General features: G+C 47.1%; 1 protein-coding gene across 2 annotated transcripts in view; it reads right to left on the reverse strand.

Annotated features, from left to right (window-relative positions):
- Positions 1–22500, reverse strand: part of arhgef3 (Rho guanine nucleotide exchange factor (GEF) 3) — a 68652-nt gene that overhangs the window by 40593 nt on the left and 5559 nt on the right. The window contains exon 2 of one of the 2 annotated variants that reach the window (XM_056273598.1): positions 16301–16360. In XM_056273598.1, coding sequence (XP_056129573.1) covers positions 16301–16360 — 60 coding nt within the window. Of the gene's footprint in view, positions 1–16300; positions 16364–22500 lie in introns of both variants that reach the window. The other variant, XM_056273597.1, reaches the window with a different exon arrangement.

Here is a 22500-nt window from a genome sequence, read left to right on the forward strand (position 1 = left end):
AACCGCCGCCATAAACCAGCTGACAGTCATCTGTAGCCACAGTTTAGATGCTATCTGCAGTACAGATAATATATTTACATATCTTGATGTGAAATCACGTGGGGGTGTACGAGTCTGAACCGAAAGCCGAGGTGAGCAGAAAGACGACACGCTATTAGTCAACTTAACTGTCTAAACACCCCCATCACCGTCCTACTATCTAAAACACCCCCATCACCGTCCTACACCTACACCCCTTCACATCTGTCTTGATGCTCGGTACCCCGGGTAAGGAACCCACAGAAGGTCGAATCAGTTCATCCGGACACAACGTTTATTGAGAGAAATCTACCCCAGACAGCATCCGGATGTGGGCCACTTTAGGCAATGATGCGGCACTGATGGTCTTCTTCTGGCCCTGACAAAACGGATGTGAGCCTGAAGTGGCCCACACCATCTGCACCATCTACAGGCCAGGACTCCACAGTCTACACCATCTACAGGCCAGGACTCCACAGTCTGCACCATCTACAGGCCAGGACTCCACAGTCTACACCATCTACAGGCCAGGACTCCACAGTCTACACCATCTACAGGCCAGGACTCCACAGTCTGCACCATCTACAGGCCAGGACTCCACAGTCTGCACCATCTACAGGCCAGGACTCCACAGTCTGCACCATCTACAGGCCAGGACTCCACAGTCTACACCATCTACAGGCCAGTGGCCACTCTTTCAAGGATGAGGATGTGCACCTCCTTGATAGGGAGGAACGCTGGTTTGAATGGGGAGTCAAAGAGGCCATCTATGTGAAGAGAGAACGACCATCCCTGAAACTGGGGGGGGGGGGGGAGTACATCTGTAGTTGGGGCCTCCAGGTAGTGTAGCGGTCTATTCCGCTGCCTACCAACAAAGGGACCGCCTGTTCGAATCCCCGTGTTACCTCCGGCTTGGTGTCCTGGTCGCTGCACTAGTGTCTCCTCTGGTCGGTCGGGGCGCCTGTTTGGGGGGGCTGGGGGGAGTTAGTGTGATCCTCCCACGTGCTACGTCTTGCTGGTGAAACTCCTCACTGTCAGGTGAAAAGAAGCAACTGGCGACTCCACATGTATCGGAGGAGACATGTGGTAGTCTGTAGCCCTCCCCGGATCAGCAGAGGGGGGTGGAGCAGCGACCGGGACAGCTCGGAATAGTGGGGTAGTTGGCCAAGTAAAATTGAGGAGAAAAAAGGGAGAAAAAAATCCCCCCCAAAAAAAGAGTACATCTGTCACCATCTTACAACGCTGTGATTGCTAGTATTCCCCAGTCCTCTGTGAATAGTACACATGACCATTGTAACTCTAGTTAATGGTCACACCCATATTTGCATATGAAACTGGTCGTTAGTTTGGGTCGTTATGCCACTGTGTTGTTCATAAGGGTGGGGTTACCTGCAGTCAGTTGAGACTGAAGAGGTCACTTAGATGATGACGAAATGTTTCTCTCAATAAACGTTGTGCCCAGATGAACTGACTCAACTTTCAGTCAAACCCTTAATATCCTTTATACATGGACACCACCGTCACTGTTCTCTACAGCTACACCCCTTTATGTCCTTTATACTTATTTAGAGGCCATAGTGACTGGGAGCAGCAGTGTGATTGGGAGTATGTGTCTGAGTGAGAGAGAGAGAGAGAGAGAGAGAGAGAGAGAGAGAGAGAGAGAGAGAGAGAGAGAGAGAGAGAGAGAGAGAGAGAGAGAGAGAGGGAGACAGAGAGCAGGCGATGGTAAAGAGAAATGTGAAACTAGAGAATTGGATCAGGTCAGAGAGAGGTCGTTGGCGCACAAACACACACACACACACTACCATCATCATCATCATTGGCGGTCACTCAGGATCGAGTATGACTGTCCTCCTTCTGGGTCTTCACGTGGGTGTAGAGGCCGATCCTGGACCCACATAATGGGAGGACGCCAGCACGTGACAGCTTTTTACGTGCAGTGGCTGATGCGCCTGCAGCCACCACACGGTCCTTGGCAGGGCGTGGCCAGAGTCCAACGGCATGGAGAACCAAGACGATTAGGGTCCACCCTCTGTTGCAGCCTTCATCCACCTTCACTGCTGTTGTGACCTGGAGACACCTTCCACCAGTTCCGCCGTTGAGGTCTTTGTTGGATCGCGTCTGTGAATGTTCTCATTCATCCAGGTCATGGTTATCCAAAGGAGTTGAATCAAGTGCAACTGGACTTGGTATAGATACGTGAAGACGTTTCGCCTCTTGGACGAGAGGCGAAACGTCTTCATGTATATATACCAAGTCCAGTTGCACTTGATCCAACTCCGTTTATTGGATCACGCTTCGTCTGGAACCTCCCCCTTGACCTATCTGCTTTGGGTGACCCTACCAGGAGGCGAGCTCCGGACGGCATAGCTCTTGGGATCATTGGTACGCAAGCTTCTCCACCATGGCAAGGTGGTGATCCAGGAGAAGACATCCACACACACACACACAGAAAACTGAGATGTACGAGTGTTGGATGTGCTCATCAGAACGACTGGGAGATGGTCGCCTCGTTCATCTCATTGCCTCTTCTAATGTCTTTGTCTCTAGAGAAAGCCTCTTGGCTGTGGTCCATCTTACTGCCTGTAAAAGCCAGGTGTTCTTCAGCAAGGCACTCAACCACAAACTGCTGCAGAGAAGCTACTCAGTGGCCAACAGTAAAAGATACACACCCAAGTGACAAAGTTCTTAATGTGCTGCCAGTTTTCTATTTTCCACTTCCTCTGTCCGCCAAACACGGCACGTTTCTTTACGCTGATTGGCTGGGAGACAGAACATACAGGAAGAACTCCTGTTACACCAATACAGAAGTACCATGCACGTGCACACACACACACATACACACTTCCACCTGCTGGCTTTAATCCTGTCTGTCTGTCTGACTGTCTGTCTGTCTGACTGTAAGCACACAACAAACTCATTAACCTTCATTTTATGTTTTCATTTTCTGCCTTGTTTGAAGGCAGAGGAGCACAACCGTCAACCTTTGACCCTTTCTCCTGCTTGCGTAACGGGGAGGGGGGCGGAGGTGTTGGCGGCACCGTGACGGAGCCAGGGAAACATGCTTCTAGGTCTGGAGGTATTATGTTGTGGGAGGCCTGGGGTGGTGAAATCCCACAGCCAGTCTCTCCTGCCCCCTGTCTCTGCGGCATGGAGGAGACACGGCAGAGAGGCGACTGGAAGTAACACATTACAATAATTAAAGAGTAAACAGTAAACGCATTTTAACTCTGTTTCATATGACATTTAGTTGATGCAGCATCAGCAGTAATGCAGATGACAACATACTTCATTATAAGGAGGCTCTGTCCACAGCTAAATCGTCTAATTATGCAAATTTAATTAAATCAGGGGAAGGGAACACTAGAGTCCTGTTTACCATGGTAAACAATATTTTACAGCCACCGAACACTCTTGCAGTGCGCCTGTATTCAGTTGCTCAATGTAACACCTTCGTGACTTTTTTAAAGCTAAAATTGAAAATATTCCTCAGCAATGGACCTCGTCGAATAACACTGCATACAGTTCATCTTATTCACCCTTCTATGGTCCTCCTCTCTGCTTCACTGTCTAGTTTTAAACTCCCAACTGTTGCTGAAATTTCTGGTCTTATTCGCAAATCCAAACCATCTACCTGACCGATAGACCCCCTTCCTACTCATTTAGTAAAATCCGGTCTACCTTCTCTATCCTCTTTGATAACTGATATCACACTTTCCTCCCTTACCTCTGGTCTTGTTCCCTCATCTCTCAAAACAGCTGCAATAACCCCAATACTCAAGAAACCTGGTGCAGACCCCAACGATTTGAATAATTTTCCCCCCATCTCAAATTTATTTCTAAAACACTTGAAAGAACAGTCGCATCTCAGATACACGCTCACTTGACACGACAATCTGTTTGAACAATTCCAGTCTGGTTTTCGCTCCATGCACATTACGGAGACAGCCTTGGTGAAAATCACTAATGATCTGTTGATGGCAGCCGACTCTGGGCTCTTAACCATGCTTGTCCTCCTTGATCTGAGTGCAGCCTTTGATACCATCTCACATAACATCCTTAGCTTCAATTGGAATAACTGGCACCCCCCTTGAGTGGTTTAGATCATATCCCTCTGGCCACACTCAGTTTGTCCAACTTAAAAATTTGAGATCACAGTCCTTTTCTGTTACTACCAGTGTTCCCCAGGGCTCTGTATTGGGACCCCTCCTATTTATTATCTACCTACTACCTCTTGACCACATTTTCACGAAATGCGGCATCAATTTCACTGCTACACAGATGACACACAGCTTTATCTATCCGCCAAGCATACCTCCACTCTTCCGCCCACCTCCCTTTCTGACTGCTTACTAGAAATTAAATCCTGGTTTTCATACCACTTCCTCAAACTTAATAGTGATAAAACTGAGGTCCTCCTAGTAGGCAATAAATCTACTTTGGCCAAACCTGATAGTTTTTCTCTGACTATTGACAACTCTATAGTTCCTCCATCACCTCAGGTTAAGAGTCTGGTTGTCATCCTGGGCAGCACATTATCTTTTCAAGCTCACATCAACAATGTTACTCGGTCTGCATACTTCCACCTACGCAATATTAATCATCTTCAGCCATCAGTTACACTTAAAAGCACAGCCATACTCACTCACACCCACGTTACATCCCGTATTGACTACTGTAATTCTATCCTCTTTGGTCTTCCCCCTCCAAGACCCTCTTCTGCTCTCCATCTCACTACGCCATCGGCCTGCTTGACTACCATGGGGTCTAGAGCCTTCAGTCATTCTGCCCCCCCTCCACCTATGGAACTCTCTCCCACAAGAAATCCGCAACAGTGACTCTCTTTCAACCTTCAAATCCCATCTCAAAACGTACCTTTTCAAACTGGCATATTCAGTCTGATCCATGCTTCATTGAGTTTTGTGCAGATGATTTTATACTTATCTGTTGTGTTAACTTTTTATTGTCTACCCTGCTTTGTTTTGATTTTATGCTGTCTGATACAGTGCTGCTTGTTTGTTTTTTTTACTGTGTTCTGTAAGGTGTCCTTGAGTGCTTTGAAAGGCGCCCACAAATAAAATGTATTATTATTGTACCAGACTGTTGTGGTGAAGAGGGAGCTGAGCCGGAAGGCAAAGCTCTCAATTTACCAGTCAATCATCATTCCAACCCTCACCTATGGTCATGAGCTTTGGGTAGTGACCGAAAGGGTGAGATCACAGATACTACAAGGGGCTGAAATGAGTTTCCTCCGTAGGGTGTCTGGGCTCAGCCTTAGAGATAGGGTGAGGAACTCGGACATCCAGAGGGAGCTCGGAGTAAAGCCACTACTCCTTTGCATCGAAGGGAGCCAGTTGAGGTGGTTCGGGCATCGGATTAGGATGCCTCCTGGGCGCCTTCCTTTGGAGGTTTTTGGGGCACGTCCAACTGGGAGGAGTCCCCGGGGTAGACCCAGAACTCACTGGAGGGACTACATGTCAAATCTGGCCTGGGAACACCTTGGGATCCCCCAGGAGCCGGAGGGCGTTGCTGGGGAGAGGGGCGTCTGGAGTGCCCTACTTAGCTTGCTGCCACCGCGACCCGACCCCGGAGAAGCGGCTGATGATGAGATGAGATGAAATGATGACATTTCATGTGATCTTATTGTATGCTGCTAAAGCTGCGTTGAGACACAAGGCGACGTATCTCCGAAGTTGCTGTTGGTGTTGACAGCAACTCCATTTAATTTTTGGTTCTCCCATCATGATAGTCGTTTACGTCGTACATCCTAAACTCAGCTGTAACCCGTTAACCCACATCCATCTTACACAGATAGACAGACAGACACACATAGACAGATAGATTACATTGCCATTCTCTATCGCTCATCTCAACTGTTATCTACCTGTGTCTATCTGTCTGTTAGTCTATCCACGACATAAACACACACAGATCGATTCTTCACACTGTCCTGAATGAGGACATTTGTTGCTGTAGTCTATACAAATTCAATACAAATTGAATTTATACAATTTATAATCTGAATTGAATTTATAAGATTTATACAAATTATAATACAGATTCACCTCTATTCACATATCCATATCCATACATTCACATATGGCTATGTAGATATTACATCCATCCATCCATAACATTCAAAGGGACAAAGGCCCTTTCAGCAAAGTATCTTGCTTAAAGCCGGTTAAAACACCTTTCTCCAGGCTATGGACCTGTAGTACATACAACCTGATATTTAATTATAAATGATTGTTGTTATTATGATTATTGTTATTATCATTTCTTTCGTGTTTCCTGTTTTACATCCTGTAGAGCCAGGTCCAAACTATGGACCTGAGGCACTATAGGGCAGATGTCACTTGATTGACAGTACTCGTCGTAATATGTGGGCTGTTCCGAGTATTATTATGATTATTAAATTTCTACTTATTTTATATATTTTTTTATTTATTTTATATTTATTTTTGTTATAACCTGGATAGTTTTTCTAAACTTATTTTTAGATTGTATTTTTAATGCATTTTCATCATATTTTCATTTTACTATCATTGTTGTTCATTTCTCTTGTTGCACAGTTTTGGAGTTGCCAAAACTGTGCAAAAAAAAAAAAAGTACATACAACCAGGTCCATAGAAGACCTCACACTGACATGACTGTATCTACATCTAACACAAATGACCCTGGTGGAGTTATCAGCCACGGCCCCGTCAGTACAGGGGTCAAGAGGTTTTCAGACGGCTTCACAGGCATGACGTCACGATGTACAGATCGCCACTTTCTCCATGGAGGGTTTTCTTGGGGAAAAGCAACCTGCGGGTTTCTGGTTTTCGTGCTGAATCAAAGGAAGACATTAAATTCCAGGAATGTCACACGCGGCGTGTTTAGATAAGTCTGCCGGCCTTTATTTCCACCAGGGGAGAGCAAAGCCACTGTGGAACACAAACAGGTTGTTATGATGGGATGTCCAGGGTTTGATTCAAGCCGCTGTCTCACCACCGTTTCCTGTCCTCTCTCCTCTGCCGTTTGTCATTCTGTCCTCGAGGTCTCCCCTCGCCTCGTCTTTACAGCACCCGCTGCATAAACGTCAGCAAAAATAAAATAGATTCTACGAAAAACACCGGTGGCCCACGCCAAACAGGCCGGGGCAGCAAGTTTAAATCCAAATGTGAAACCCGCTGGGATGAGACAGAATACAGAACTGTGACTGTGAAGCAGGTTTGAACTCTGCTCAGCTTCCTCTGCTCAGCTTCTTCTGCTCAGCTGGATTTAACAGTGGTGTCAACACTTGATAATGTTGGGACCAGACCACACAAATTCAGCCCGTTTATTTTTCTTTTCTTTGGGACCCCCCCCCCCTTTTCTCCCCAGTTGTATCCGGCCAATTACCCCACTCTTCCGAGCTGTGCCGGTCGCTGCTCCACCCCCCTCTGCCGATCCAGGGGGGGGGCTGCAGACTACCACATGCCTCCTCCCATACATGTGGAGTCACCAGCCGCTTCTTTTCACCTGACAGTGAGGAGTTTCACCGGGGGGATGTAGCGCATGAGAGGATCACGCTATTCCCCCTAGCCCCCCCCCCGAACAGGCACCCCAACCGACCAGAGGAGGCGCTAGTACAGCGAGCAGGACACAAACCCACATCCGGCTTCCCGCCCGCAGACACGGGCTCTGTGCATAACTGTAGTCCACTGACTTCCGGTTTCGTCTGCAGCGGTCGTACCAGTTTCCTGTTTGTTGGCGTGCGCTATTGACAATGGCGTATTTTTCGCAACGCCTGCAAGATTTACCATGGCTAAATGTCCATCACATGCACACAACTGGCCACACACTTTCACCTGCACCTACCAGCACACGGGTGAAAAGTTTCAAGTTGTACATATCAAGTTACTCCACGGTTATGAGGATGAGTATCCTCATCCTCATCATTAGTAAAAAAGCTGATTTTCATGCCGCACCAACAACTACTACAGTTACAGTTGTCGAGTTTAGTTTTCAGTTTAGATAGCAGTTTAGCTTTAAATTTGGGTGTCAGTTAAGTTTAGGGTGAAGTTTGGGTAGTGGAAAACTGGAGATAGAACAAATTGAATGTCAGGAATTATGAATATCTGACATCCCATTTCTTTCTGCATCAATAAAGAAACACAATTGCTTTAAAAATCCCTTTTTCGCAATGACTCCCAGAGCCTGGTGATAATTCAAGAAACTTTCAGGTTAGACTCCATCGCCAGACAAACTCTCTCCCATTTGGCGCAACCTGGATTTTCAGGTTAAAACAAAACATGAATCTTCCGAGTCTTGGACGCGACAAGGCATCTCCCATCTGGAAGACATTGTTGAAAACAATTCGTTTTCATCATCCCCAACATTAAGCCAGAGGTATGACATCGGTGGCCACGGTTTTCCGCAACATCTCCAACTGCAGCAGTCTCCAAAAGTAAAAATCAAATTAACTACCAACACCCTTCAACCACCTTCGATGAACAATGACCTTACTCCTATTGCTAGCTTAAAAAAAAACCTTTTTGCTGTCACCACCGGTGTCGCCCTCTGAAGGTATATTTGTAATAACACGTTTTCTATGACCTACGATTGAAAAATGCAACATATCCTGTAGAAATTCTTACATAGAGCACATATCACCCAACACCCAATGCTCAAAACGGGATTCCTAGACAAAGACGCCTGCCCACATTGTATACTCAGTACCACGGGCAGTTACTTCCACACCATCCGGCTCTGCTCCACCTAATCAGACATTCTGGACCAACACAGTTCATAAACCCTCCTCTCTCCTGGGCCATGGCATTCCAGTTTGTCCATCCGTTTGTCTTCTCGGAGATCTGTCCTCGGTGGAAACACCACCCAAACACCAGCAACCCATTTTGATGGCCTTAACAGTTGCCAAGAAAACAGTTCTACTCAACTGAAACAATCTCAACACATCCCAATGGTTACACCCATCAGCATAACGTAACTCAATGGAAAGACTAGTGGCATTATCCAAAAACCAGCTTGATTCCTTTAAAGAAATATGGGCTGTTTTTATCGACGTCTTAGCACCTTCCATCGACACATGAGTATTCCTGATCCGGGATGATGTCATTGGTCTCGGGCATGTGGAGGGCTTTCGGGCCATGCCAGGTCCCTATAGTTGGGTGGGTCTCCTGCGGCTATGGTGGTTGTCCTGGGAGCTGGGCACTGTGGCGACAGGGGGATCCCGGGCCTACTGGGGCATGGGCTCCTGCTCCTGGGCCACGCCAGTAGAGGTACGGGAAGGATCTGTGGTTTTGGGGGACCCCAGGTCCGTGTATGAGGTGCGCTCTTGGGTTTGGGGTGACAAATAGAAGATATGTGTGGCGAGGAAGAGGTAGACCGATGAAGAGGGTGAAAGAAATGGAGAGGGATGAATGGTGTGGGTTTGGAGGCAGGTGAGGGCCTCTGGGTCGAGGTTGGGCCCTGTGGTTAGTGGGCAGGCATGCCGTTGGGACTAGCATTTTTACATCCAGTAGCCCTATTTTTTGATAACTTGAACTACCTGCCAAATTAGGTGCTTGCAACACGTAAACTAACCGTTACGTCCGTGGATATTCCGTATCAGAGCAAGCAAACCACCTGAGCTGGAAAAACACCATGCCTCCAAAGCACTCTCGAGCGCTTCCAGCTGGCCGTTTCAGAAGAGCACCTAGAGTTTTCAGCCAGGAAAAAAAAATCTTTGGTGGACACAGGCCCTAACTCAACCTCCTGAGAGTTGTCTGTGTTGGGAGAGGGGGCGCTAAAACAATTACAACAAATGAGATGATACTCCCTGAAGACGAAGAAATTACTCTGGACATCAATATTACACAATAAAACTGGTCTGGATCTGGATCACGGTGGATCTTTAATGTGTTCTAACGTATCATTTCTGATTTACAACACGTGGATTAGCAGTACGCATTAGTAAAGCGCGACATTATTGTGGTTATTATGAAAAGCCTTCAGACAGAACACGTACCAAAAGAATATAATGACCACATGACCTGGACCACGTGGCAGCTTCTGACCTGCTTTTTAACTCAACCAATCAAACATAAACAGGAGATGCAGGTCGCCGCATGGCCCCGGGGACGAAGACGGAGGGATGAATGGTGTGGGTTCGCAATCTGTAAAAACCCTCCTCTCCATTTCTTTCTTCCTCTTCATCAGTCTACCTCTTCCTCGCTACACATCTCTTCTATTTTTCACAAGTTTGTTCTATGCATATATATCTTCTTCTTCTTTCAGCTTGTCCCCTGTTTCTCAGGGGTCGCCACAGTGAATTTGATAGTTTCCATCGGCACCCTGTGAGGGCACAGCACCGATGGCGGGCGTTGTTAACCCGGGCCTTGACCGAATCGGTATAGTCTTGTCAATCTGCATAACGATTTGGCTAAATTTCACGTTGGATGCCCTCCCTGAAACAACCACTAACCCTATGGCCTATATGGGTGGCACGGTGGCGCAGCGGTTAGCGCGGTCGCCTCACAGCAAGAAGGTCCTGGGTTCGAGCCCCGGGATAGTCCAACCTTGGGGGTCATCCTCTGAGTGGAGTTTGCATGTTCTCCCCGTGTCTGTGTGGGTTTCTTCCGGGTGCTCCGGTTTCCTCCCACAGTCCAAAGACACGTATAGGTCAGGTGAATCAGCCGTACTAAATTGTCCCTAGGTGTGAATGTGTGTGTATGTATGTGTGTGTGGGGTGGGGGGGGGCCCTGTGTGATGGCCTGGCAGCCTGTCCAGGGTGTCTCCCCGCCTGCTGCCCAATGACTGCTGGGATAGGCTCCAGCATCCCGGCGCCCCTGGCAGCAGGATAAGCGATTTGGATAATGGATGGATATAGTCCATTATCCAAACCACTTATCCTGCTCTATATCAAAATCAACATCAATATAATAATAATATGCTCTATACCAGTGGAATGGGTATATATATACACACACACACACACACACACACACACACACACCCTGCTGGATCCGCTGAGTAACACAAAGGAGTGGAACCGCTAACCCTTACAGTGTTGTTGTGACAGCTCGTGACCCAGTTTCATCACTTTGTTCGATAAAGTGGCAACAAAGACAGCAGGTCAGGGCTGGTAGAGTCTATCGCCCTGAGCTGGACAACAATCAATGACAATCAGTGTTCTTATCAGAGGCGGAGAGGAAGGGACAGAAACAATAGCCTGCAGCCAGCCAAGCTTCTGTCTTCCCAGTAGTTTTCCAGCTGACCTCTGTGTGTGTGTGTGTGTGTGTGTGTGTGTGTGTGTGTGTGTGTGTGTGTGGCCTTTGGCAATATCAGGCCAACCCGCTGTGTGAGCTGCCCCCACCCCCACCCTTTCCCTGTCCAGTACATATGCCAAGCCAGCACGTGTCTGCTGCTGTACCCAACACACATACAGTGAAAGGTATTAGAAATATGACCGAGGGCTGATTTTTCACAATGTATATTTGTTTTGTCTGGTTCTGTTTTCCGTTCTGTCTGTGATGTTGAAGCCACACGTCCCCACACCCCTTCACGTGAACTGAGGGGGCCTGGATTTACACTTGCTACTTTTCCCATTTAATCACTTTACTTGTACGTATTAGTCGATATATTTGAAATGTTTGCCACAAAATTAAACTAAACCTAACTAAATTGAACTAAATTAAGCTAAGTAGCCTAAACTAAACCTAGCTAAACTAAATTGAACTAAATTAAGGTAAGTAGCCTACACTAAACCTAACTAAACTAAATTGAACTAAATTAAGCTAAGTAGCCTACACTAAACCTAACTAAACTAAATTGAACTAAATTAAGCTAAGTAGCCTACACTAAACCTAACTAAACTAAATTGAACTAAATTAAGGTAAGTAGCCTACACTAAACCTAACTAAACTAAATTAAGCTAGGTAACCTACACTAAAGCTAACTAAACTAAATTGAACTAAATTAAGCTAAATAGCCTACACTAAACCTAACTAAAATAAATTAAGGTAAGTAGCCTACACTAAACCTAACTAAACTAAATTGAACTAGATTAAGGTAAATAACCTGCACTAAACCTAACTAAAGTGAACTAAATTAAGGTAAGTAGCCCACACTAAAGCTAACTAAACTAAATTGAACTAAATTAAGCTAAGTAGCCTACACTAAACCTAACTAAATTGAACTAAATTAAGGTAAGTAGCCTACACTAAACCTAACTAAATTGAACTAAATTAAGCTAAATAGCCTACACTAAAGCTGACTAAACTAAATTGAACTAAATTAAGCTAAATAGCCTACACTAAACCTAACTAAACTAAATTGAACTAGATTAAGGTAAATAGCCTACACTACACCCAACTAAACTGAGCTAAATTAAGCTAAGTAGCCTGCACTAAACCTAACTAAAGTGAACTAAATTAAGGTAAATAGCCTACACTAAACCTAACTAAACTGAGCTAAATTAAGCTAAGTAGCCTGCACTAAACCTAACTAAACTAAATTGAACTAGATTAAGGTAAATAGCCTACACTACACCCAACTAAACTGAGCTAAATTAAGGTAAATAGCCTACACTAAACCTAACTAAACTGAGCTAAATTAAGCTAAATAGCCTACACTAAAGCTAACTAAACTAAAAATAACCTCACCAAACCTAAACTAACCCAGCCTAATCTAAATGTAAGCACAATTAAGTAAGCTAAACGGAAGCAGACTGTAGTTTCCTACCATCAGATTATTCTCAGGTACTTGTCTGCCACCACTGGATTGTTAAGTGAAGAGAGGTGGTTCCTCTGAGCCACAGCCTTCTATTATGATTCGTTAAAGCGGTGGATATCCTGTTTAAAGTTGTAAAGGAAACACCCAGAAACTAATGGACGGCTGGCAGCTGTACAGGGGGTTAAAAATACCAACTTATTAACTGGGCATGTTGCTTACAGCAGTGTTCCTCAACCCAGTCCTCAAGGAACCCCCTATCCTGCAGATTTTCATTGTAACCATGCATAGTTAGTAGTCCTGCTTGTACTTACTCGACCAATCATCTCGCAGCACTTAATTATGCAAGGTGTGCAACATCTGACAAAATTAATTGCTGATTGGTTGAATAACTAGAAACAGGTACCTATTCAGGGTTGCAAAGAAAATATGCAGGATAGGGGTTCCTTGAGGACTGGGTTGAGAAACACTGGCTTACAGGGTCCTAACGTTGATGCCAAGGGTCGTCTGTGGTGGTCTTGGGTGGAGGTTTTCGGACCGGTCTGGGACCCACATTCCTATTGGTTTACTGAGCTGGAATAACAGTGGAATGTCATGAGCCACCCGGGAGAACGGAAAACCAGCTGCACTGGTGGCACCTGAGGACCTGATTGAGGACCATGGATCTAGACGATGGGGAGGGAGTTTGATTAGACTGATGCCCAGCATCAATGTCTAATAACAATAACAATAACAATAACAATGCCCAGCCGTGAATGGCTGGGCATTGTTTAGACGAATGTGGAAGTCAGTATGCTATTGGCTGGTTTATATTTGGTGACAGAAGACCACTTGTCTTCTCTCCATCTCACTCCATCCATTCATTCACTGGACATTTTTGTTAGTGTGGGCCCACAAGTAAGTGCAGGATGATGTTACTAAAGAATTTATATATTTATTGTGAATTTTTCCAACCACTGGTGTGTTGAAGGGTACATGCATCTCACCACACTTAAGCTATGTTTTTATTTGCAGCTTAAAGTATGTTCACTTTTTTTTTTGGGGGGGGGGTTTCCCTCTTTTTTCTCCCCAATTGTATTTGGCCAGTTATCCCACTCTTCTGAGCCATCTCGGTCGCTGCTCCACCCCCTCTGCTGATCCGGGGAGGGCTGCAGACTACAACATGCCTCCTCCGATACATGTGGAGTCGCCAGCCACTGCTTTTCACCTGACATTGAGGAGTTTCACCAGGGGGACGTAGCACGTGGGAGGATCATGCTATTTCCCCTCCCCCCAGACATGGCCAATTGTGTCTGTAGGGACGCCCAACCAAGCCGGAGGCAACATGGGGTTTTGAACCGGCGATCCCCGTGTTGGTAGGCAACGGAATAGACCGCTACACTACCCAGATGTCCACATTTTATAGACACGACATAAACCTTCAATACATAAATTCCTAGTGTAGGTAAAAGTAAACATTGTCAAATTGATACAAATGATAAAAAATTGTGTAGCTCAATGGGGGAATACATTAATTAATGCTTTTCTGAAAACATTGCCCATATTGGTAGCTGGTTGCTAAGTGAAGATCTATGAAAGCTGATCCTTGTTTACCCACTACCACACTGTGCAGAACGCAGTGGAGATAGATATAGATTTAAAGAGGGAACAAGGGCGAAAATACATTTTTAAATTCATGGGATCTTTAAGAAAACTACATTCATTTTCTCATCATTCAATTTACTAGACGTTACACTACAACGGACCAGGTTGTAAAAATGACAACAGACCATTCTGAGGAGAGTTTTCACAAAATCAGGCGTCAAATCCAAGCTCCGTGCAACACAAAGATCTATTTGTGGCTCGAGAACATTTTGAACACCTTCACCATCTACCGCTGAAATGAACTGGTCCCAGTAGTCAGCAGTACTTCCTGTTGGGATTTATGATAAAACTTTGTTTCCACAACCCAAATTAAGTGCCAGCCAATAAACTGAGTCTTGTTGCTCGGCAACTGAATCGTAATTCCAGGAATCAAACAATGAATCATTGAGGACTGGAATCCTTCCAAGTTCTTCTATGTCACAACTGGGATGTATGTTTGCTTCTTGGGCGAGGGTGACAGTAAATCTAGATACAATGGTTGCGAACATCTCATTGTGTTTCAGCAGCTAAAAATATTACCCAACACCTCATACAATGCTCTGCCCTTCTCCTTCCTGACCTGTCAGTCAGTGTCCACCAGCCCCGCCCACCACACCTCCAGAGCCCGCCCACCACAGGGGGCCCCGTCTACAGACTGACAGTAAACAGACAATGGTGCCCAACCATCCATTGTGTTCAAGTGTCTAAAAATACTTAAGAACCCAGCGCACCAATATCCCCAGCTTCTCCCACTTCATCATCAAACACTCATCATCACCACCACCACCACCATCATCATTGTCGTCGCAGCCATCATCATCGTCGGCTCTTTCAAAAAACTTTCTCTCAGGGCAGAGAACTTTAGATTTAAATTATGAAGGAGACAAAGAGAGAAAATCTTTAGGGTTGGAGTTGAAAGCCCTGAGATAATACTCAAAACATCTCACAGTGATTTAGACAGCAAACGGAGACCACAGTAAACTGAGGAACACAAACGAACGTGACATTTAACCCCGTTAAAAGCCTGCAGCGTGGGGGCACCCCGGCGACTCACCTGGTAGGACCTCATACCAAGGCTGAGTCCTTACCACAGTGGCCTGGGTTCGATCTGAGCCTGGGCCCTTTGCTTCATGTCATCCCATCTCTCAACCATCACTGTCAAATAAGGCGGAAAATGCCAAACAAATAATATAAACAAAGCCTGCAGCAGCAAAGTTCTCCATTGGAAACATTCATCTCATCTCCAGATGCTTCTCCGGGGTCGGGTCGTGGTGACAGCAAGCTAAGTAGGGCACTCCAGGCGTCCCTCTCCCCAGCAACGCCCTCCAGCTCCTCCTGGGGGATCCTGAGGCGTTCCCAGGCCAGATTGCACATGTAGTCCCTCCAGCGAGTTCTGGGTCTACCCCGGGGTCTCCTCCCAGTTGGACGTGCCCCAAAAACCTCCAAAGGAAGGTGCCCAGGAGGCATCCTAATCAGATGCCCGAACCACCTCAACTGGCTCCCTTTGATGCAAAGGAGTAGCGGCTCTACTCCGAGCCCCCTCCGGATGTCCGAGCTCCTCACCCTATCTCTAAGGCTGAGCTCAGACACCCTACGGAGGGAACTCATTCCAGGGAACAATACTTATGAAGTTCTCTCAACCAGCATTTAGACCAGGCCCAATGCAGACCAACATATACGGTGATCCTCTCTTTCAGGTGGCAGTTAAACGGAGCAGCTAAGGCCAGAAAATAGACAGAAAACCCCCCCACAGAATCTACATCAGGACTTGGCCAGCTGCTAGCTTGCTCTCCAAATTTCTGTGTATCACTCATTTACTGGTGTCTTTAGTTCACCAACACTGACAGATGTTTTTTTTTCTGTCTTATCCTGGACTCCCAGTCACTCTGACTGGTAGCCGAGCATCCTGTGTTCTGTTCCAAACATCTGTCTGGACGGTAGAACAGAGACGGCGAGAACTTACATTGATGTCCAGACTGCAGAGACTGAGGGAGTCCGCATCTCGGCTTGCCTGCTTCCTCTTCTTCTGCAACACACACACACACACACACACACACACACACACACACACACACACACACACACACACACACACACACACACACACACACACACACACACACCATGGGCAGATTGTTAGTTTTGAGAGGAACTGTGATCGATAGAAATGTGTTCTGTCTTTTCTTTCAGACCCGGTTAACAAAAGCAACAATGGAGAACAAATCTGCCCTCCTGCAAGACCGACGTGTCAAAATAACTGCAAAAAAAAATTTTTTTTTTTTGGCTTTTCCCCCCTTTTTTCTCTCCAATTTGTACTTGGCCAATTACCCCACTCTGCTGAGCCGTCCTGCTCCACCCCCTCTGCCGATCCGGGGAGGGCTGCAGACTACCACGTCTCCTCCCATATACGTGGAGCCACCAGCCACTTCTTTTCACCCGACAGTGAGGAGTTTCACCAGGGGGATGTAGCGCGTGGGAGGATCACGCTATTCCCCCCAGTTCCCCCTACCCCCCGAGCAGGCGCCCCGACCGACCAGAGGAGGCGCTAGTGCAGCAACCAGGACACATACCCACATCTGGCCTGCCACCCGCAGACACGGCCAATTGTGTCTGTAGGGACGCCTACACAGGGGTAACACAGGGATTCGAACCGGCGATCCCCATGTTGGTAGGCGACGGAGTAGAGCAATACATGACCCGGATGCCCCATAACTTTGAATTTTTGATAAAAAGATCCACAGCTGAAAACCAAAGGTGACACTTTCTCTCTTTACACCTAGAAGGAAAATGGTTGAAATGGTGGTTGGCTGTTGTTACAGAGATGGTTTGGTTGGAGGGCTCAGGCTCAGGATCGGGATCGGGACTGGGCCACGTGCTGGTGTGTTAGATGGGATCTTAAGCAAGGTTTTGGGGGTGGCACGGCTCAGGAGGTAGAGCGGGTCGTCTAGTCATAAGAAGATTCGGGGTTCAATCACCGGCTCCTCCAGAGAGCGTGTCGAAGTGTCCTTGAGCAAGACACTGAACTCCTAACTGCTCCTGATGAGCAGGTTGCATGGCAGCCTCTGCCATCAAGGTATGGATGTTTGTGTGAATGTGTGTGTGTGAATGTGTGTGTGTGAATGTGTGCGAATGTGCGATGTCCACTGTAAAGCACTTTGCGTGGTCGTTAGACTAGAAAAGCGCTGTATAAATGCAGTCCGTTTATATGTCGTGAAATGTTCAGCTGGATGGGTGTATCCTAATGCCCCAGTGTGAAAAGAGAGAGAGCGAGAGAGAGGGCGAGACAGAGAGATGGAGTGCGAGGGAGAGGGAGGGAGGGCGAGAGAGAGGGGGAGAGGGAGAGAGTGAGAGGGAGCGCGAGAGAGGGGGAGTGAGAGAAAGAGAGTGAGAGAGCGAGAGAGAGAGGGAGAGTGAGAGGGAGCGAGGGAGTGCGAGAGAGAGGGAGTGAGAGAAAGAGAGTGAGAGAGCGAGAAGGAGAGGGAGAGGGAGAGGGAGCGAGGGAGTGCAAGAGAGAGAGAGTGAGAGAAAGAGAGTGAGAGGGAGAGTGAGAGGGAGCGAGGGAGTGCGAGAGAGAGGGAGTGAGAGAAAGAGAGTGAGAGAGCGAGAGAGAGAGGGAGTGTGAGAGGGAGCGAGGGAGTGCGAGAGAGAGGAGTGAGAGAAAGAGAGTGAGAGAGCGAGAGCGAGAGTGAGAGGGAGCGAGGGAGTGCGAGAGAGAGGGAGTGAGAGAAAGAGAGTGAGAGAGCGAGAGAGAGAGGGAGTGTGAGAGGGAGCGAGGGAGTGCGAGAGAGAGGAGTGAGAGAAAGAGAGTGAGAGAGCGAGAGCGAGAGTGAGAGGGAGCGAGGGAGTGCGAGAGAGAGGGAGTGAGAGAAAGAGAGTGAGAGAGCGAGAGAGAGAGGGAGAGTGAGAGGGAGCGAGGGAGTGCGAGAGAGAGGGAGTGAGAGAAAGAGAGTGAGAGAGCGAGAGAGAGAGGGAGAGTGAGAGGGAGCGAGGGAGTGCGAGAGAGAGGGAGTGAGAGAAAGAGAGTGAGAGAGCGAGAGAGAGAGCGAGAGTGAGAGGGAGCGAGGGAGTGCGAGAGAGAGGGAGTGAGAGAAAGAGAGTGAGAGAGCGAGAGAGAGAGGGAGAGTGAGAGGGAGCGAGGGAGTGCGAGAGAGAGGGAGTGAGAGAAAGAGAGTGAGAGAGCGAGAGAGAGAGGGAGAGTGAGAGGGAGCGAGGGAGTGCGAGAGAGAGGGAGTGAGAGAAAGAGAGTGCGAGAGCGAGAGAGAAAGGGAGAGTGAGAGGGAGTGAGGGAGTGCGAGAGAGAGAGAGCGAGAGAGAGAGATTTTTTGATTTTCAACAATAGTTTCATGTCAGGACACTCCCCAAGATCAGCTCCTCATCCACAACACAGCAAAGCACATTTCTGTAACACCACACACTGCCAACACTTTCCAGATCTTCCACCATTCTGAAGTAGCAAAGTAGTAGGAGGAGGAGAGAGAGAGAGAGGGAGAGAGAGAGAAAGAGGAAGAGAGAGAGAGAGAGAGAGAGAGAGAGAGAGAGAGAGAGAGAGAGAGAGAGAGAGAGAGAGAGAGAGAGAGAAAGAGCTTGATCAGAGTTTCATTAGTATATTAGAAGGGATGCGTTTGATATCAACAGCTGGAACACCGGCCTAAATTGTTTCCCCCCCATTCACAAACACACACACGCACGCGTGCACACACACACACACACAAACAATGTACAGCTCTCCATGACACACTTGGTCCATTTAGATGTATCACATGCAGATGGGTTGTGTTGCGGTAGATTGTGTTGCGGTACATTGTGTTGTGGTACATTGTGTTGCGGTACATTGTCTTGCGGTAGATTGGGTTGTGGTACATTCTGTTGCGGCACATTGTGTTGTGGCACATTGTGTTGCGGTAAATTGGGTTGCAGTACACTGCGTGTGATACATTGGGTTGTGGTACATTGGGTTGTGGTATGTTGCGTTGCAGTACATTGGACTGTGGTACATTATGTTATGGTATATTGTGTTGCGGTACACTGTGTTGCGGTACATTGAGTTGCGGTACATTGTGTTGTGGTACACTGTGTTGCAGTACACTGTGTTGCAGTACATTGTGTTGTGGTACATTGTGTTGTGGTAGATTGGGTTGTGGTACATTGTGTTGCGGTACATTGTGTTGCGGTACATGGGGTTGTTGTACATTGGGTTGCAGTACATTGTGTAGTGACACACTGTGTTGCGGTACATTGTGTTGTGGCACATTGTGTTGCGGTAAATTGGGTTGCAGTACACTGCGTGTGATACATTGGGTTGTGGTACATTGGGTTGTGGTATGTTGCGTTGCAGTACATTGGACTGTGGTACATTATGTTATGGTACACTGTGTTGCGGTACATTGAGTTGCGGTACATTGTGTTGTGGTACACTGTGTTGCAGTACACTGTGTTGCAGTACATTGTGTTGTGGTACATTGTGTTGCGGTAGATTGGGTTGTGGTACATTGTGTTGCGGTACATTGTGTTGCGGTACATGGGGTTGTTGTACATTGGGTTGCAGTACATTGTGTAGTGACACACTGTGTTGTGGTACATTGTGTTGCGGTACATTGTGTTGCGGTACATGGGGTTGGTGTACATTGGGTTGCGGTACATTGTGTAGTGATACACTGTGTTGCGGTACATTGGGTTGTGGCATGCTGCTTGTCAGCTGTCAGAAGGACGTTTGTTTTGTGCACTGGGTCGACAGGTCAGCGGTTTCACGCCTCAGTCCAGCTCAGCCAATAGCAGCGCTGCAACACCGAGAGCCGTGGTTGCTAGGGAAACCAGCGGAGACTGGTGTGGGTAAACTGAAGGAGGGTATTGTCACCGGTTGCTATGCAGCTTCCCACGCTTTGAGGGGATATTCTAGATGCTGCAGGTCACCTGGCTGTTAAGACGCTTGCAGGAGACAATGTGACGCATGGACCCGAAATGAGACTCAGAGGAGGATGTGGTACTGGGTCGGTCCATAGGCAGAGCAAGGAGCTAACGCCATCAGGGTCTGGGGTTCAAATCCCACGTAGCTTCATTGGAAGAGCAGGGCACCAGTGTTATCAAATATGCTATGTGTAATATTTCTGTATTCCTGAGGCACAAGGTGACTCGTAAATATCAGCTGGAGTTTCACAATGGTACTGTCTGGGTAGCGTAGCGGTCTATTCCGTTGCCTAGCAACACAGGGCTCGTTGGTTCGAATCCCCGTGTTACCTCCGGCTTGGTCGGGCGTCCCTACAGACACAATTGGCCGTGTCTGCAGGTGGTAAGCCGGATGTGGGTATGTGTCCTGGTGGCGGCACTAGCGCCTCGGTCAGGGCTCCTGTTCGGGGGGGGGGGGTAACTCGGGGAAATATTATGTTACAGCCTTATTCCAAAATGGATTAAATCCCTTTTTGTTCTCATCAATCTACACACAATACCCCATAATGACAAAGGTTTTGTAGAAATTTTTGCAAATTTATTAAAAATAAAAAACTGAAATATTGCATGTACATAAGTATTCACACCCTTTGCTCAGTACTTGGTTGAGGCACCCTTGGCAGCGATTACAGCCTCAAGTCTTCTTGGGTATGAAGCTACAAGCTTGGCACACCTATATTTGGGGTATTTCTCCCATTCTTCCCTGCAGATCCTCTCGAGGTTTGTAAGGTTAGATGGGGAGCATCGCTGCACAGCTATTTTCAGGTCTTTCCAGAGATGTTCAATGGGGTTCAAGTCTGGGCTCTGGCTGGGCCACTCAAGGACATTCACAGACTTGTCCTGAAGCCACTCCCTCGTTGTCTTGACTGTGTGCTTAGGGTCGTTGTCGTGTTGAAAGGTAAACCTTCGCCCCAGGCTGAGGTCCTGAGCGCTCTGGAGCAGGTTTTCATCAAGGATCTCTCTGTACTTTGCTCCATTCATCTTTCCCTCGATCCTGACTAGTCTCCCAGTTCCTGCCAATGAAGAACATCCCCACAGCATGATGCTGCCACCACCATGCTTCACTGTAGGGATGGTATTAGCAAGGTGATGAGAGGTGCCTGGTTTCCTCCAGACGTGACGTGACGTTTTGCATTCAGGCCAAAGAGTTCAATCTTGGTTTCATCAGACCAGAGAATCTTGTTTCTCATGGTCTGAGAGTCCTTTAGGTGCTTTCTGGCAAACTCCAAGCAGGCTGTCATGTGCCTTTTACTGAGCAGAGGCTTCCGTCTAGCCACTCTACCATAAAGGCCTGATTGGTGGAGTGCTGCAGAGATGGTTGTCCTTCTGGAAGGTTCTCCCATCTCCACAGAGGAACACCGGAGCTCTGTCAGAGTGACCATCGGGTTCTTGGTCACCTCCCTGACCAAGGTCCTTCTCCCCCAATTGTTCAGTTTGGCTGGGCGGCCAGCTCTAGGAAGAGTCCTGGTGGATCCAAACTTCTTCCATTTACGAATGATGGAGACCACTGGGCTCTTCGGGACCTTCAAAGCTGTAGAGATTTTTTTGTACCCTTCCCCAGATCTGTGCCTCGATACAATCCTGTCTCGGAGGTCCACAGACAATTCCTTTGACTTCATGGCTTGGTTTCTGCTCTGACATGCACTGTCAACAGTGGGACCTTATACAGACAGGCGTGTGCCTTTCCAAATCATGTCCCATCCATTGAATTTACTACAGGTGGACTCCAGTCAAGATGTAGAAACATCTCAAGGATGATCAGTGGAAACAGGATGAACCTGAGCTCAATTGTGAGTGTCATAGCAAAGGATGTGAATACTTATGTACATGCAATATTTCAGATTTTTATTTTTAATAAATTTGCAAAAAATTCTACAAAACCTTTTTCACTTTGTCATTATGGGGTATTGTGTGCAGATTGATGAGAAAAAAAAGGAATTTAATCCATTTTGGGATAAGGCTGTAACACAACAAAATGTGGGGAAAGTGAAGGGGTGTGAATACTTTCCTCACCACTGTCACACTGCCCTCATACATATCCTGCACCACTCCTACATACCTCTCTGCAACTCCCGACTTCCTCATACAATACCACACCTCCTCTCTCGGCACCCTGTCATAAGCTTTCTCTAAATCCACAAAGACACAATGCAACTCCTTCTGGCCTCCTCTATACCTCTCCATCAACATTCTCAAAGCAAACATCACATCTGTGGTGCT

The sequence above is a fragment of the Lampris incognitus genome, chromosome 2, assembly GCF_029633865.1.
Source record: "Lampris incognitus isolate fLamInc1 chromosome 2, fLamInc1.hap2, whole genome shotgun sequence".
Taxonomy (NCBI): domain Eukaryota; kingdom Metazoa; phylum Chordata; class Actinopteri; order Lampriformes; family Lampridae; genus Lampris; species Lampris incognitus.